General features: G+C 41.5%; 1 protein-coding gene across 1 annotated transcript in view; it reads right to left on the reverse strand.

Moving 5' to 3' along the window:
* Nucleotides 1–34: 34 nt before the first annotated feature.
* Nucleotides 35–15,963, reverse strand: part of ESYT3 (extended synaptotagmin 3) — a 38,627-nt gene continuing 22,698 nt past the window's right edge. The window contains exons 11-23 of the mRNA XM_033163473.1: nucleotides 15,480–15,528; nucleotides 14,565–14,654; nucleotides 14,078–14,140; nucleotides 12,532–12,600; nucleotides 11,437–11,502; nucleotides 9,504–9,590; nucleotides 7,938–8,087; nucleotides 5,271–5,752; nucleotides 3,975–4,073; nucleotides 3,304–3,435; nucleotides 1,446–1,551; nucleotides 1,065–1,114; nucleotides 35–830 (exon numbers count right to left, since the gene is read on the reverse strand). Of these exons, the coding sequence (XP_033019364.1) occupies nucleotides 785–830; nucleotides 1,065–1,114; nucleotides 1,446–1,551; nucleotides 3,304–3,435; nucleotides 3,975–4,073; nucleotides 5,271–5,752; nucleotides 7,938–8,087; nucleotides 9,504–9,590; nucleotides 11,437–11,502; nucleotides 12,532–12,600; nucleotides 14,078–14,140; nucleotides 14,565–14,654; nucleotides 15,480–15,528 (1,489 nt within the window). The 3' untranslated portion in view covers nucleotides 35–784. The remainder of the gene's footprint in view (nucleotides 831–1,064; nucleotides 1,115–1,445; nucleotides 1,552–3,303; nucleotides 3,436–3,974; nucleotides 4,074–5,270; nucleotides 5,753–7,937; nucleotides 8,088–9,503; nucleotides 9,591–11,436; nucleotides 11,503–12,531; nucleotides 12,601–14,077; nucleotides 14,141–14,564; nucleotides 14,655–15,479; nucleotides 15,529–15,963) is intronic.

Genomic DNA, 15,963 nt, shown 5'->3' on the forward strand with positions numbered 1-15,963 from the left:
GGGAATTTTCTCTCTCTAAAAAGTCACAATACCACAGTGTTTAAGTTTCTTTATTAAAATCAGTTTTGTACTCAGTTTAATTTCAGAAAACACATGCATCTTTGGCATAATAAATATAATTTAAGATTGTAGGGGTTCAGAATGCACTTTGGTTGTGAACCAGAAGACTGTAGCTGCAAAACAGTTTTCCAGTCATCCCTGCACTGGCTAAAAAAAAAGCTGGCACTGAAGTAACAGTCATCACACACATACCCCCACCTCAGGAAGCAGGTGCAGGGCAAATAGTGACACATTCTTATCAAAACAGTATATAATCAGTGTGAAAGTTTTTTTATAGCCCTCTGTTATTATGGAAGGTTCCCGAGGTCTCTGCTTCTCAATCAAATATACTCAGAGGTGGTGGTCTTGAAGTACCACCTGTTTCATTCAGCAATCACTGAGAAGGGGCTTTGCCTCTCTGCCAGAGCTCCAGGTGAGGTGTGCTAGCACTGTACTGCACTACACTACATCCTGGAAGCATTTCCTAGACTGAAGACCCAATGCATGCCACAGGCGTGCGTATGAATGTTCATTTTAATTGTGTATTATTGCCAGCAGTACTGCTGTCGCAAGTCACCACAGAACTATTGTCAAAACAGTACATCTTGAATAAATATTTTATAGAAGTGTATTAAACAATGTGATGAAGTTAAATAAAAAATTACGAAGCTATTTTGCAGCAGACTTAAAAAGTTCAAAATATACATATGTACACTTGCTTCAGCTGTTCATCAGGCAACAGGTATCAACTTTGGGGCTGTCCAGGCTGTCCATTTCGTGTCAGCTGATACCTACAGAAGAAGGAACAGAATTGCATTACAAAAATTGCTGCACAGACGCTGCCCCGCCACTTTTTAAAGCTGATTTTTCTAGTAAGGTTAGACTAGAGGTGATACCTTTTAGGAAAAGGTTTTGTTCTAAAAATAACAGCAATCCATAACAATTGTAGGAACTGTGCAGGCATTGAAACTACCACATATAGTAGGGCATCAAAAGGTTATTATAACCTGTAAATGTAAACATACCATTGGGAGAAGCCCCTGACTAAGTCTTCCTTTGACAAGTCAATCAGCACCTTCAAAACAAAAACAAATTAAAAATTAAAAGATATTTCAAATAATGTGCTTGAATATTTTCGTTAACTGTCTGAAGTAGAGATGATTACCAGGCATAGAACCTGCAAGGAAGTCTTTAATGCAGAGAGGATGTTGTGACAGCACCAGAATTTTGAATATAGCAGCAAATGCTTCATTAGTTGGGTACAGGAGATTTCTCTCTTAAGAACGCAATAGAAGTTGTGAGAAAGGGGGTATCGTGGCACAACTGGAAGTATATTTAATCTTTCTGCCATGCAATCAATTTCACTAGCTTATTTGCCCTCTTAACTTTTGAAAGCAGTGCCATACCTTTCCAAGCTCCTTCCTTTCATGTGAAATAAATGGCCGTCTATTTTTCACTGCAATGTCTAAGGCTCGTTTCTTGATGTCTTCCAGAGTGTCAAAAAATTCAAACCTAGAAGTAGAGATAGGAAATGCATATACTGTATGCTGAATAGGCATGGAACACAATATGACAAAGAGCTTAAAGCTTTGCAAGTTAATTGAAAACATTGCTTCTGATAAGCAAGACATTCTTAGCCTCCAAATGTTTGCATAATTGAGATTAGATGAATGGATGACATGGTTTGACTACACAATCAAGTGGTATATAAATTTTTACGAAAAACTAAATACTTCTCTCACTCGTCTTCACACAGTGAGAAGCATGATTTTAAAAAATGTTTTATTGATTTAAAAAAATTGATAATTACAAAAGCATTGTTTTCTGAAGCCCAGATTGATCTGAAACCATCTTCATCCTCTGTACGTATTTCAGATACGTACCATACCACCATTAGGGGGTATGGTACTAGAATATAAAATTTCCACTTTTTACCCACAAACTGAAATATTAAGGCAGTGTGTGTATGTACACTACAGACCGGTGCTACCTTTGACCTTTCTGGGCACTTCATGCAAAACAGAAGGACCACTCCATTTCAGAGGCATTCAGTGATCTGAGGGAAGTGGACCATCTTGTTACCTCTAAACCAGATGTGCAGAACCTATGGCTTTTCACTTGCTGGACTCCCAAGGCCCATTAGCCCCAGACAGCATGGTCAGGCGAGATGGGAATGTAGTTCAGCAGCAGCTGGACAGCTAAAGGTTCCCCATCCCTACTCTAGACAGATGACCTTTTCCTGCAGATTGTGCTATAATCTATGCTCAGAGCTGAAGATACCCAGCTGCTCAGGGGCCATAGCTCAGTCTACCCAGTGGCAGGCTTCTGACAAAAGCCTAAGGCAGATCAATTTATCCCCTGCTTTCAGCACACGTTGCTTGCCCATTAAGCATTCAGGATCATGAAAGCAAGCCTTTCTCAGAAGAGGGAAGCTGATATACAGCGGAGGGTTCATATTTTCTCTGTTCGAGCTGAGCAGCCTTGCTTTAATATTAGATGACAGGGGTCATTTGGTTTGGATCCTAATGAGGTTTCCACTTGTAGGAATGTTTTTAAATGATAGAGTTTTAATTACGTGCAGGATAGAAATAGATAGATTTATTGTTACGGTTCTCAACCAGCACAAAATTGAACAGGATAGAAATATATTTTTCAGATTCTTCTTTGTGCTCCCTCCCAGATCTGCTCTGGGGGGTTAAAGGGGGATCCCTCTAGAGCAGCAGGAGAGGGAGCTGGGAGAAATAAAATTTGTCTTATTCCTGAAATAATCCTCTGCTGAATCCCAGTCCTGCCCATGAACGAAAAGAACCCTTCTGTTCACAGATGGCTAGCTGGGATCCAAGCCAGGGTCAGATTAATGTTCACTTAAAAATTGTGATGTGCAGGATTTTGGAGGCATGCTACTCCTCTTTGCATGTAATGAAACAAAAAGGTGCAGTATTAACTGTGGTTATTTCAGATTCTGTATGTACAGGTTCCACATCAGAAGATCTACAAAGCAGGTAAAATTTTAAAAGCACCTTCCTGTAACAGATGTAACAAAAGCTTTGAACAAGTGAGCAAAACCGAAGAGGGAAAGAATATTTCTTACAACATTTTCACCCAAACGATGACAGATTGCTACATCCAGTTCTCCCAATAAAGGCATGGCTTTAGCCAATGGCATATTTAAAGGCTTGGGTGCAACTACACATTTCTGGCAAATAAAAAGCAGGTAAAACACATAGGGTCTTGACAAGAAAATTCCTTCCAGGTTTTACTTACTTTTCATCGTAGTGAGGATTCAGAGTTCTTTTCTTGACAGTAGTTCTTCTTCGCATTACCCATCTTTTGTCTGGAAGTAAGTAGATGCGGACATAGGGACGTGCCCCTTGCCGAGAGCAGGGCGTTAAATTCCTTTTGGGAAATGAGATACCATCCTTAGGATTAACAGGTGGAAAAAATTATCTATAGTGTGTTAGGAGTGTGTGTATGGGTGTGCCCACACTTGTTTTTCCTGCATCTGAAGAAGTTGTGAGAAAAGCAGATTACGAAGTAAGAGGGATCTTTGTGCCTCCCAAGCTTTTCTGTAGATAGGGCTGCTGCTAATACAGTGCTTGAAGCTAGGCAGTTACTGGGCACAGCCAGGCTTGTCACTTCAGTACAAAGCATGCAGTCTACAATACCATTACCAAATGAAGTGGTTGGACCTGGGCTGGGTGTGTGTGTGTCAATGGGTGGCAGACTGGTAAGACAGTCAGCAAGACAAATGTTTGTAGCTGCATGTGATCCACTCCGTATTGGAAGCAACAGGATAATGTTTGTAAATGTGAGCACACCTATGTAGCACATCCTGGTTGTGTCCACAGCAGAAAATTGTGCATACCAAAAATCAAGCCCTAAACAATGTCTATCAATCACAGAAGCCAAAGAGAAACAGCTCTCTCCAGTGTTACCTGCATGCATTGACCAGCACGATAAGAGACTGCCGTATGGATGCATAGCGCACAGTGAGGTGAATCTCTCCCAGGGGCATTCCATCATAAAGTGTCCCACTGCAAGATAATGAATTGTATTAAAAAAACAAAAACAAAACCTTCAGAAGCCGAACACATGCTGCATAACTAAGATCCCTACTCATTTACACTAGTATATCTCGTCCCATAAGCTAAACCAACTATAAGCCATTCCCAAGAGAAGGAATTCTCTGTGCCAAGGAAGATTTATTTGATTCCAGCATCTTTTGGCCCTCTCTGGGGTCTATTTCACCTTCAGGTGTCTTCTGAAAACTGTCACAGTAGTATAGATGATAAACATGAAGTACAAAGAGCCTTCCATCAAAGAGACCTGGAATCCCAGCAGAAAGTAGAAGGAAGGTCAGCTGCCCAAGAGCAGCTACAGGCATCTAACCCGAGGGCTATGACTTTATTTCTATGGGGTCTGTGTGCCGACTGCTAGCCTTTCCAAGCCCTTTAGGGCTTGCCCACACTTCCGCTTGCCCTGTGCCTAGAAAGCATGGTCTGAGAGGTTTTCCATTTGTTCTGCCACTTCCCCCAGGAAAACCTGCTCTTTGCTGTGGAATCAGAACAAATGTTGATTTGCAAAAAACCCGACTTCAATTCTGCAGGAAAGAGTTGGTTTCTCCCAGGGAAAGTGGCGAGACAAGTGGAAGTGCAGCCCTTCCTTTTCTGTTGCACTTAAATATAAACTTCACTGAACTTATAACACATATTGTATTGCTCTGATCTAAATGCATATCTTGAGAAATAAAAGCCTCCCACAGATTTTGGGTGATTCCAGAGGGAATTCTATAATTAGGTCACTGAAGTATTGAAGATAGATCATTGGTGACAAGTTTTTGTTATTTCTTTAACTTCCTGAATTTTCCTGGGAATGGGCTGGCATTCTGACAGTGTTGTGTGGGTGCTGCAAAAGTTTTGCATGAGGCACCCCGGTGTCACAAACACACCTTTGTCTTGGAACATGACATCCTACACAGGAACACTTGTGTACCTTGAAGGTAATGCAAGTCTCAAAACAAGGGAACACCACCCTCTAAAAACAAACTAACTTGCCTTAAGGAGTTCCTCTTACCCCTTTCTCAATACCATGAACAACAGGAAATAGCCACAGTAATGCTAGCTTAGAAGATTAGCATCTGCAAGCGGGTCTTTTATTTTCCAAATGTGCACAGAAACAAGCTTACAGCTCATGCTCAGTTTAGGCAAAAATTCACACCGAGGCAGACTTACTTATTGAGATCCAGATTGCTGCAAGTTACATCAAAGTTTGAAGCGGATATTGAGCCCAGAGACGCAATGCTGGGGGCAACCTGGAGTCTCTGCAGGGCTGGCAGCGTATGGCGTGCTGGGATGGTCTGCGGAGGTGTCAAGGATTTGGGGCGCAAGCCGCCTGTGCCGGCTTGCTCATTAATTCCAGCCACTGCCTCTATCACAATAGGTCCCGCCAATTTCTCATTCACATTAAGGTTAGCATTGCTCTCGCATCGGTCACCTTGGGGGCCAGGCAGGCCTATGTCTCTGTTCCTCTCCTGGGGTGCTTTGGGCATGTCTACTTTTGGTGGAGGTGAAGGAGGAGGAGGAGGAGGAGGAGGCGGTGGCAAATGTGTCTTGCCTTTGGGTTCATCCTGCTTGGTGGCAGGGATGGGAACTTGCTTCGAGGCATTAACCCCAGTATAGGTACTTTCTGGATCACGCTGCTGTATGTCCAAAGCCTGAAAAGAAAAAGGGGGGAAAGAAAGATTAAACAACATGGTCATACCCAACATTAAGAGGCACTGGACAAGGAAGTAGAGTTTTGTCAACTTGATCTGCCATTCTTCTCTGGTAGGGACTTTATCTTCAGATCAAGCTGATGGATTATTCTGAAATGGCTAAAATGAGCAGAAGAATCAGAAATCGGGAAGACCCAAATTTTAATAAAGGATAGGGAAATTTTATAACTTATCTTAAAAACCATTGTAAACAGTTAAAATTGTTAGTAAGATTGGAATATCACTTGTAGTTTAATGGTGGATTTTGGACACAATGGAGAGGTAAAAGATTTGGATTATCATAAAAGTTGCAGGGGGGAATGATTAACAATAGGACCCACAAAGGGGAGGAGGGAAGTCCAAGAGATTCCTTGGAATCTTGTTTTTATGTTGTATGTTGTATATGTGACTGTAAATTTTTAATCTGAGAAACCAAATAAATTAAAAATTAAAAAAGGAAGTAGTTTTGTCTTCCACTAACAAAGGATACTTCTAAAGTGCTCCAAATTCACAGTGCGAAAAGTTTGTTCGTTCTCTCTCTCTCTCTCTCACACACACACACACACATGCAATTAATGCATTTCTCTCTCTCTATTAGTTGCATGAGACAAGGAGGAGGAACTTGCCCTCTAGAATGAGCCTAGAAATCAGGAAAACTAGGGGCATGACCCTAACCCTAACCCAAAAGAAAAATACGTAGGAACAGCAAATATTCTCTCGTTAGGTACCAAGGAGAGAACATTTTAAACATTTCCTTAACGCCACTGAGTGTGTGCAGTTAAAACAGATACACAATTGGACCGCAGGTGTTTAAGTGCTGTTGGCTTTCAAGTCAATTCCCCAGTTGCTGATCTGTCTTGGGGAAGAATACAAAGCATCCATCTGCATCAGAGCACGACACGTGCTTGAGATCATTATTTTGAAAATTGAAGGGAACTCGGTTCTAAACCACCTGGGTGCTTTTGGAAATCCTCGTATCCCATTTGTAGAACATGGAAAACAAAGTAGGCAAGTACTAACTGTGGTTGAATTCAAGGTAAGACATTATCATGCTTTTTACTGAAATGCTCCAGCCACTCCTAACCAAGCAGCTTTTTAGGCGTTTATTTTGTACTGGCCACAATATTAATCCACACCTCCAATTATTATTTGGCCTTTAGAAATAATAAATTTAAGCCAGGCATGTGGTACCCATGACACGCTTGACTTTGGCATTGGTGGCTAGTGTCTCTTGGGACTGGCAGGGCAGGGAGCCGAATAGTAGCCAGAGCCAATGAAAAGCAGAGACAACTAATTCTAGCTCCCCCCCCCCCAATCTTCCTTGCTGAATTCTACAAGGATAGCACTGAGACTAGTGAGGACTGGTCTGAGGCTGCGTACACACTATACCTTTAAAGAACGTTCTTTCCCTCAAAGAATTCTGGGCACTGTAGTTTGTTAAGGGTGACTGGGAACTGTAACTCTGTGAGGATTAAGCTAACCCATAATACCACAATCTGATAAATATTCAGCATTTTAATCAAGCTACTTGTTTTAACTGGTTTTAAAATGTAGTAGTATTATTATATATTTATTTATACCCCACCTTTTCCCTCAGCAGGACTCAAGGTGGTTTACAGATAAAAACAAGAATTGAAAACCAGCCTGCTTATCCAGGACTATTGCTTGCATTTAAATATGGACACCCAAGACCTACCCAATTACCTCTTTGGGGGGAAGCGGGGTTTCAAGAAGGAAGTTTCCCACAGGACCCATGAAGGGGCTTCTAACATGCCCCCTTCTAGGTATGCATCCCAAATACTCCACCCACATAATTTAATAGATTCATCCAGTGTAGAGATCAAGAGCTTGTTGTACACGCTTCTGATGGATTTGAATTCATATCAACTTGGCACAGAGCACAAATCTATACATGAAGTAAGTTTGGTTTCAGTATAGTTCTACAAGACAGAACTCATCGTGCCCATGTCAATTCATCACCCGTTTATGAAGTCTGAAGCAATATATCTTAGGATGTAAATGGATAGATTCCTGACGGCCACTGCAGAAGATTAATTAGTTTCAGGAAAGCACAACAAGTTCCTACAGGAAGAGATACAACAGAGAAGCGGGGAGGCGGAAGAAAAATGCAGAACCTTAAACTTACCCTCAACACAACTTTCAGCTTGATAGAGCTGTCCACACCAGAATGATCCAGTGGAAAGTTTTGTTCAAGTGTCATATCTGGATTTTTTAGTAAGTTGCCAAGAGATAACACAAAGGTCCCCAGGGCATTCTCCCGGTCCTTATCTTTTATCTGGAGGGGGGGGCGGAAGCCAACAAGACAATATGGTGAGTTATGATTGGTATGATGAGTTAGTTCCAACAATGTTTTAATCCTTTTACCAGTTGAAAACTGCAGGAAGGGAGAGGGTGCTCTTGTGCTTGGGTCCAGCATCTGATTGGTCTGAGAGAACAGGAAGCTGGACTAGGTGGGCCACTAACCCAATTCAGCAGTACAGTGGTACCTCGGGTTACAGACGCTTCAGGTTACAGACTCCGCTAACCCAGAAAAATTACCTCAGGTTAAGAACTTTGCTTCAGGATGAGAACAGAAATCGCACGGCGGCAGCACAGCAGTAGCAGGAGGTCCCATTAGCTAAAGTAGTACCTCAGGTTAAGAAGAATTTCAGGTTAAGAACGGACCTCCAGAACAAATTAAGTTCTTAACCCGAGGTACCACTGTATACTTGTGTTGCTAAATCACTTGTAGTACCATTGCTGTGGCTCAGCAGTGATTACAAGAAGGCATTCAAAAAAAATTTTTTTTTAAAAAAAATCACTAGATCAGTGTTTCCCAAACTTGGTCTCCAGCTGTTTTTGGACGAGAACTCCCACCATCGCTAGCTAACAGCACCAGTGGTCGGGGATGGTGGGAGTTGTAGTCTAAAAGCAGCTGGGGACCCAGGGTTTGGGAAACGCTGATCTAGATTCATCACAAACTTTTTACTAAACTCCCCCCCCCAATTAACTGGCATGTTTAGGGTCTTTGTAGGAAATGTTCACATTTTTCTCCTCTCCCCCACCCCCCGCCAGAAGTTTATTGGATGGGGGAGGGCGGCATCTGATACCAAAGAATAGGCTACACTGGGGGAAAGGAGAAATGTGACCTGAAGAGTCAAAACGTACTCCAAAAGGCCACTTGAAGCCTCCTGTGGCTGTTTTGTGGGTAAGGGTTGTGTGTGTTTGTTGCATGTATGAACTGTAGGTGTTTGCATGAAATATTAATGCTTTTACATGGTATTTAATTGTAGAATGTATTTAGGTATACTGTAATGTATTTAGGTAACAAGCAACAAGTCATAACAACAACAACAACAACAACAACAACAACAACAACAACAACAACAACAACAACAACAACAACACACGGGCATCATATCATGGAATCTGAAGTCCCCAAAGGAAGGCTGAATAATATCTCGGCTGCATCTACAAAAAACATAAACATGGTCCCTCCTTCCCACAAAGCCCAGTAGTCCCTTCCTCAGTAAAAATAATGACCCACATTTTTGAAGTCCCTTTGCAAAGCATCAACAGGAGCTTATATACACAATAGCACATGTATACAGAGCAGAAACCCGTGCCAATCATTTATTATATGGTCACAGACCTATTAAGCATGAGCCCATGTTGTGTCACATGCTCACAAGGTGAGAGAGGGCCAACTGACCTCCAGATGTAGAGACTGCGATGGAGCGCTGTGGACGAAGAATGTGAAGGCCTGGCCCCACGTAGGATCCTTGGTGAAATTACAGGTCTGAAGGGTGAGAGAGAAAGAACGACATCCACACATTAGCTACAGAACACGGGACCAAGAATTATTCCCAACCTAGCTGGGGAAAAAGCCCCATTCAATGGGACATACTCCCAAGGAGCCGCGCATAGATTTACTCTGCTAGAAACTGAAGAGTAGCAGGTTTTACAGGACAGTATACCAATTCAGAAGACAGCTCCGCTGACTTCAATGGAGCATGTTTTCAAGGATCTATAGGTTTCCCTGTCTTAAGTACCACCTTCTTCCCCCAAAAGGGACAAAACTCAACCCTTAAAAAGCCTCTTACCCAGTTCACTTTAAGTCAGAGAAATAAACACACAGAACCAGTTAGGTGCCCAGTAGACATTCCCCCCACACAATCTGATGAATGTTAATGCTGAAATATGCCAGCTGAGTTATAATTGATAGTAACCGAAACTCTATAGAAGTAGCCACAGTTTGCATCTGTATGGAAAGGGAGTTCTCTGCTGCTTGTTGCAGCAGGTTTTGAAAACTACACCATAAATAGGCTAGCAGCTGATCCAGTCGGCCTAGATCAATTAAAACTGGAGCTCAATGTGGAACAACAGAAAGTATTCCCCTCCACCCCCTGCTTAGGGCGCAATAATTGACCACAGTAGAAGCAGCTATGAAGAAGAGCTCAAGACTTGAAAGAACAGCCCAGACTCCTCCCTCTCCAACAGATTCATTGCCGGTGGCTTCAGTTAGCTGATTGAAGCAGCAAGCCAAAGTACCTGTGTGCTAGCAGGCTTCCTCATGAGTAAAGAGGAAGATTGCTGCGGTCATGTCAAGCTGCAAGCTTACTGCAGGCAATTATTCTTAATGCAATGCCTGCGCTGACATAGCAGGAACACTGTGGGAAAACCAAGTGCCTCGCTAAGGATGTATTCATTAGCACTGGATTGCATCACTGGCTCTCAGGACATAGCCCAAGAAAAACAGCTGGAGCAGACATACACTTAAGAAATGAATTTTTTGGAAGGGGTGTAGCATCCATTTTGTAATCAGAATGCACAACTATATTAATACGACACAATACATTATATTCAAGACTTTTCCATACTATCAGTTTTTAATGCCACAAAAACAGACAAATTGCCCCTCATTTGTTACAGTACAGTTGCCTTCACCCTACTCAAGGGGATCTCAAACCTTCCCCGGACTCTGTGTGCTCTATTTTGTTCCTGAGGAAGCAAAATCCTTCCCAAAGGTAGCAACTCAATGGCCACTGAAGTGGCTACGTAGAATATAACTGCACAAACACCACAGATTTGACTATTTTGATCAACATTGCTATTGTTCAAACTCTACTACGGGATTCTCAGAGCCACCTTGGTCCAACCCAGAAGTTTCATCTAAAAAGATTCCATTGAAAAGTTACTGGTGGATGCAAAAGTAGCCCAGTGTGCTAATTTTAGTTCCAAAATATGACTCTTGTCATTTCAATAATCTTAGCTATTTATTTTTAAGTCAGAATGTCTTTGTTAAAAAAAACAAAAAACCTCCACGTTGGCTGTACGCTCTTAAAGGAGGGCCCATCCAACCAAATACATAAGAAATATTTACAACACAGCTGTGTAACTATTTCCACCAGCCCAGGCAATGCAGTCACTTCCACCCAGTAAGTGAGGACAGGACATCACACCACAGATATTACATTGGGGCAGCACCTACATAACACCAAGGCGTTGCTTTTTATTTATCCGAGAAGTACACATGTATCCAAGATGTGACATTGCTACTGGAAAACCACACATGCCCCATGAACACAACTGTCCATTCAAGTTTTTAAAAACAAAAAACAGTAATTAATTCTTACACCCCTTACCTTGCTTCTATGAGTTTTGTTGCCCACTGTGAGTAGGACAAAGGAAGAAGGTTCGCGTTCCATCTTCTTTATTATTTAAATTTTTGAAAGAAAAGACAGTGTGAATAACATCATGAATTCCAAAAGACAAGGAGGTGGATTGAACAGGGAGGCTGGTGTTAGCTATTAAACATTGGGAGTTCTGCAAGGGACAGGAACCCTGTTCTGAGCAGAACTTTAATAATTAAAACAGTAATAATAATAATCATCATTATTATTAATAATTATTATTTATTATTTATACCCCACACATCTGGCTGGGTTTCCCCAGTACTTTCTCCACAAAATGCAATGCAATACAGTGTTACACCCTGCATTTATTTCACTGAGTGGAGTTAAGCCATACATGTTTGGAGCTAGAATTTGGGCATTATATGGTAAAGATAAACTCACAGGGGTCAGCAGCAATCGCTGCTGCTGCTCTTGCAGTACAAGACGGTTGAGTTCATCAATTACAGCTGAAGCACAAAACAGCCACACGGCAAGTATAAATCAGAAGGCTACAACCAAGCTGCCAAATATGTCAAACAAAATTAAAGTTTGCATTACAATGACAGATGCAGCACCATTTATGACTAGACAAATATGGCCTTGCTAGGGGTGGTCCAGTAGCTGGAATAGCTAATAATAGGAATAACCAATAACTACTGAATCAGGGCTGGTCCAAAAATAATAATGGCTAAGTTTTTGAAATAAAAACTTGCTTTTGTAGCACCACAAGGGCTAGAAACATGCTTTCGAATGCCTGGAAGCAGAGACCATCCATGTTTTTACTGGGGTCCATTGATCATAGGTAAGTGCTATGAATGTCTTGTGCATTGCCTAATCTTGACTTAAATATTCCTCCTACATGCTGCTCACCAGTTTAGCCTCACTTGCACCATCAACTATAGTGTCTCTTCTTCCTTTTGGTGTGGGACACTGACATACCACTGAGAAACAAACATTAACCCCGTGGATGCAACATATTTTAGGGTTTTAGCCATGGCATCCATTCAGTAGGCTGGTTCAGCGCGTGTGCCCCTTTCGAGACACAGGGGACTCTGAAGCATTTACCTTGAGGTATCTGTCTTTTCTATATTTCTTTGCTCCACAGTCACCGTTGTAATATTCAAACTGATTTTTCTGTATTAGGGAAGATATTTAGGAAGGAATACAAAAACAAAAGTTAGGTGTTGTATAGCAGCAGCTGGTTGCTTGCCCCAGGTGGGCTCACCAAGGGTCAACCTTGATGTCATTTCAGCACCAAGGATATTTTCCTTCTCAGGCCTTCCATCAAAGTTGGTCTGTTTTTATCCTGGCTGTTAGGTTTTATGCTGCTCTTATTCTATTATTCTGCTGTGTTTTAAAGAATACACATGCTTGTTTTTATTATGTTTTCTGATTTTGGAAGACACCCTTGAAATCTGATTGATAGGCAGGGTATAGATCCCCATAACAAACAGAAGTAGTGTAGGATTAGGTCTATGGACACAAAAGAAGAAAAGAACAGGATATTGCTGCCAGCAACGGGAATCCCAGAAAATAGCAAATCACCTAGCAGGAAAAGAAGTACTTGCTTCCTTCTCAAAAACAAAGGCTGTTTTTGCTTCGTTTTCAGTTCTAAGGCTAACATGGGTTAGAAGCTAATTTTACTGAAAGTAGATTAGCAGCATACATAATTGTGAACAAGGGCTTAATCCTAACTCTAGCAGCAGAAAAGGAATTCAATTCAGTTTGCATTTAAAGGTTGAAACTTTCAAATTTGCATTTTCTGAAACAACATAAGAACTGAAATGCAGCTAGCCATCGAAAGTTGCACTTCTCTGAATTTTGAGATGCAGTTTTCCTACCAATGTTTGCCAACATAACGCATCAGGTAAAATGGTGCATAAAATGAATTTATTAGTGAAAATGCATAAGGCATATTATTAGGGGAAATTTGCATTGAAATGCTTATGAATTTTAATGTTTTTTTTTTAAAAAAATCACAAACTTCTGCAGAAGTGTGGAGAACTGAATTTAAGACTGTAAAAAGGTGAAACTGAAAGAACTGAAGCTGATAGATCGTTCCAATCTAGGGAGGGAAGACTTTTCAGGCAGCTAAATTCTGAACTTTCCTTCCCTCACTCCATCCCCTAAGCAGGTGAACCTCTCCTTCATGGAGTCTTCGCAGAATGCTTGGTCTTATTCATTTTGTTGTTTTAAATCTCAACTTCCGCTTTTATTTTTAAAAACCCATCAGTTCACTTTTAGAGGTCACAGATGTGTATACTTGTCATTCACCTCCTTTCTGAAATAGAAGTTTTCAGAACCTGGAAGGCATTAGCATGTTGTGCATACTAGTTTCCAGATAACACAATTATTATCTCAGCCAAACTGGGATGCTTGGCACCAAAGCAGCAGCATTCGGTTCACACCAAAGATGGGGAACTGTGGCTGCCCAGGGGTTGTTGAACAGCAACTCCAACCATCCCTGGGCCAAATGACAATTGGTATCCAACCACATCTAGAGGCCCACAGGTCCTCCATCTCTGCCCCCACATCATGAGCATGCAGACACTAGCAATTGAACTGTGTGCAGCTGGACAGTCTGAAAGTGTTGTTCCATCAGTTTACTCACAGGAAGATTGAAAGCCCTGTCCAAATACACAATGAGAATTGCGGTGGCAAAACCATTCTTGTTCTGTGGGAAGGAAATGAAATCCAAAATAAGACAAGAGGTTTTTTGATAACCTCACATACAAAGCTGGTCTTGCAAACAGTGTGGCCCGCTTGATAGGCCTGTTATTATTCATCTGCCATGTGGCTGGGCAGGGGACAAATCAGGATGCAAATACCAACATGAGTTGACCACAAGCTGCAGCCTTGCCCTAAACAGACACTGAGCCACTTCCAACATTTCCATGCCAATAGGGCTCTTAAACAGACTGCCCAATCAATGTACAGTTTTTAGCTAAGCAAGGCCTTTAAATGCAGCCACCACAAGAAATGGTCAAATTATTTAGCTAGCAAAGTACACACAGGCACAGAAAGGAACTTGGATCCTTTCAATCATCTTACGGCAAGCATCTCACTTCAGCCGACTCCGATCTCTCAGAAACACTCACCTCGCAAAGTTTCTCTTGATTGGTGACCAGAGAAAACCACTCAACCTTTAAATGCACATGTCCACTTGCAATCTTGCTTAAGGGGAACCACTTCGTAAAGAAAGAAAAAGCACATCAGTGTCATAAATGCACATTAACCTGCAAGTGTGTCGTGAATAGTGCACCAGGGGCAAATGAAGTGGCAGAATCAGCCATTTATCTTTAGTGCTTTATGTGGCTGAGTCTATCTGAGGTACACTTTAAAACCTTTATGTGCTTAAACAGCATTTTTATTGCTGGAATGGTGAGGTCCATAATAGACTCTGCTCCAATAAAGAGACGCAGCTTGAAAATACAAAGGGTATTTAATTCTCCCGATTAATTGACAAGCACCTGGAGCTTTAACCTTTTCTGTCATGGTCCTTTGGTACTGCAGGACAACAACCTTTCTGTCCGTGTGTTCCGTGCCTGCCTTTTACACATTAGCAAATTGCTCTTGGGTCAAAAGAGCCTCACGATTGTAAGTCTTCAAATGACTTACTGTTCATCCTACAGCTAGAAGCATTTGGGCTATGATTTCAGTATTTTTACCCTATTTTATAGTTGTATTGCAAAACAGTTCCTACCCCCAACTTGCACATGTGTGTGCATACACACACACACACAGAGTTATAGGCATCTAATGTAATAGGCTCTTGCCCAAGAAAGTTTTTGCCAGAACCAATTTGTTGATCTACTCTTTGTAGCTCTTGTAATCTTCCACCAGCTGTTTTGTTCAAACACTTAAGATATTTGATGATAGTAGCGAGAACTCAAGTGATTTAAATCATCCCTATGGATCATTAAAATTTCGTAAAACTTCAAAGCCTATCGCAAAATCTGCACGCTTTCAAGAAACATTATAAAATGAAGAGTTAACATGAGAACACATTTTACCTCATCAACAACTCTGTCTTTCATCACATCTGCAAGGTTTATAAGCAGGCTGTTAAAAGACAGAACAAGAACAAGCCATTTAGGGACTGTAGTATCTTTACTTGCTTCTATGAGTTATAAACAGAACTATATCTGTTCTAAAGTAATACAGAGGCACACAGAACAGAGATGCAGAAAAACAATCCCTTTAGTATCATGGAATATTTTGCCTCCTCCCCACCATCTCCAACTGTGTGGCTACATTTCCTTAGAAATGTCCAATGGCTCTTGGAGATTCTAATCATCTATTGTTCACCAGGAAGCTGTGCAGTCCTTAAGATGAACTCAGAAACAGCAAGGTTTGAGGGAGCTCCTTAAATCAAACAAGAACTGAGATAGTTGCTCCTTATATAACTTAGAAGGTCCATCCCGCCAACCCATAGGAATTAGAACTGGCCCAGACAATGAACAGTTCCTTGTCTCAGGTAGGGATGGAGGAGGAATT

The sequence above is a fragment of the Lacerta agilis genome, chromosome 1 (assembly GCF_009819535.1).
Source record: "Lacerta agilis isolate rLacAgi1 chromosome 1, rLacAgi1.pri, whole genome shotgun sequence".
In the NCBI taxonomy this organism is placed as follows: domain Eukaryota; kingdom Metazoa; phylum Chordata; class Lepidosauria; order Squamata; family Lacertidae; genus Lacerta; species Lacerta agilis.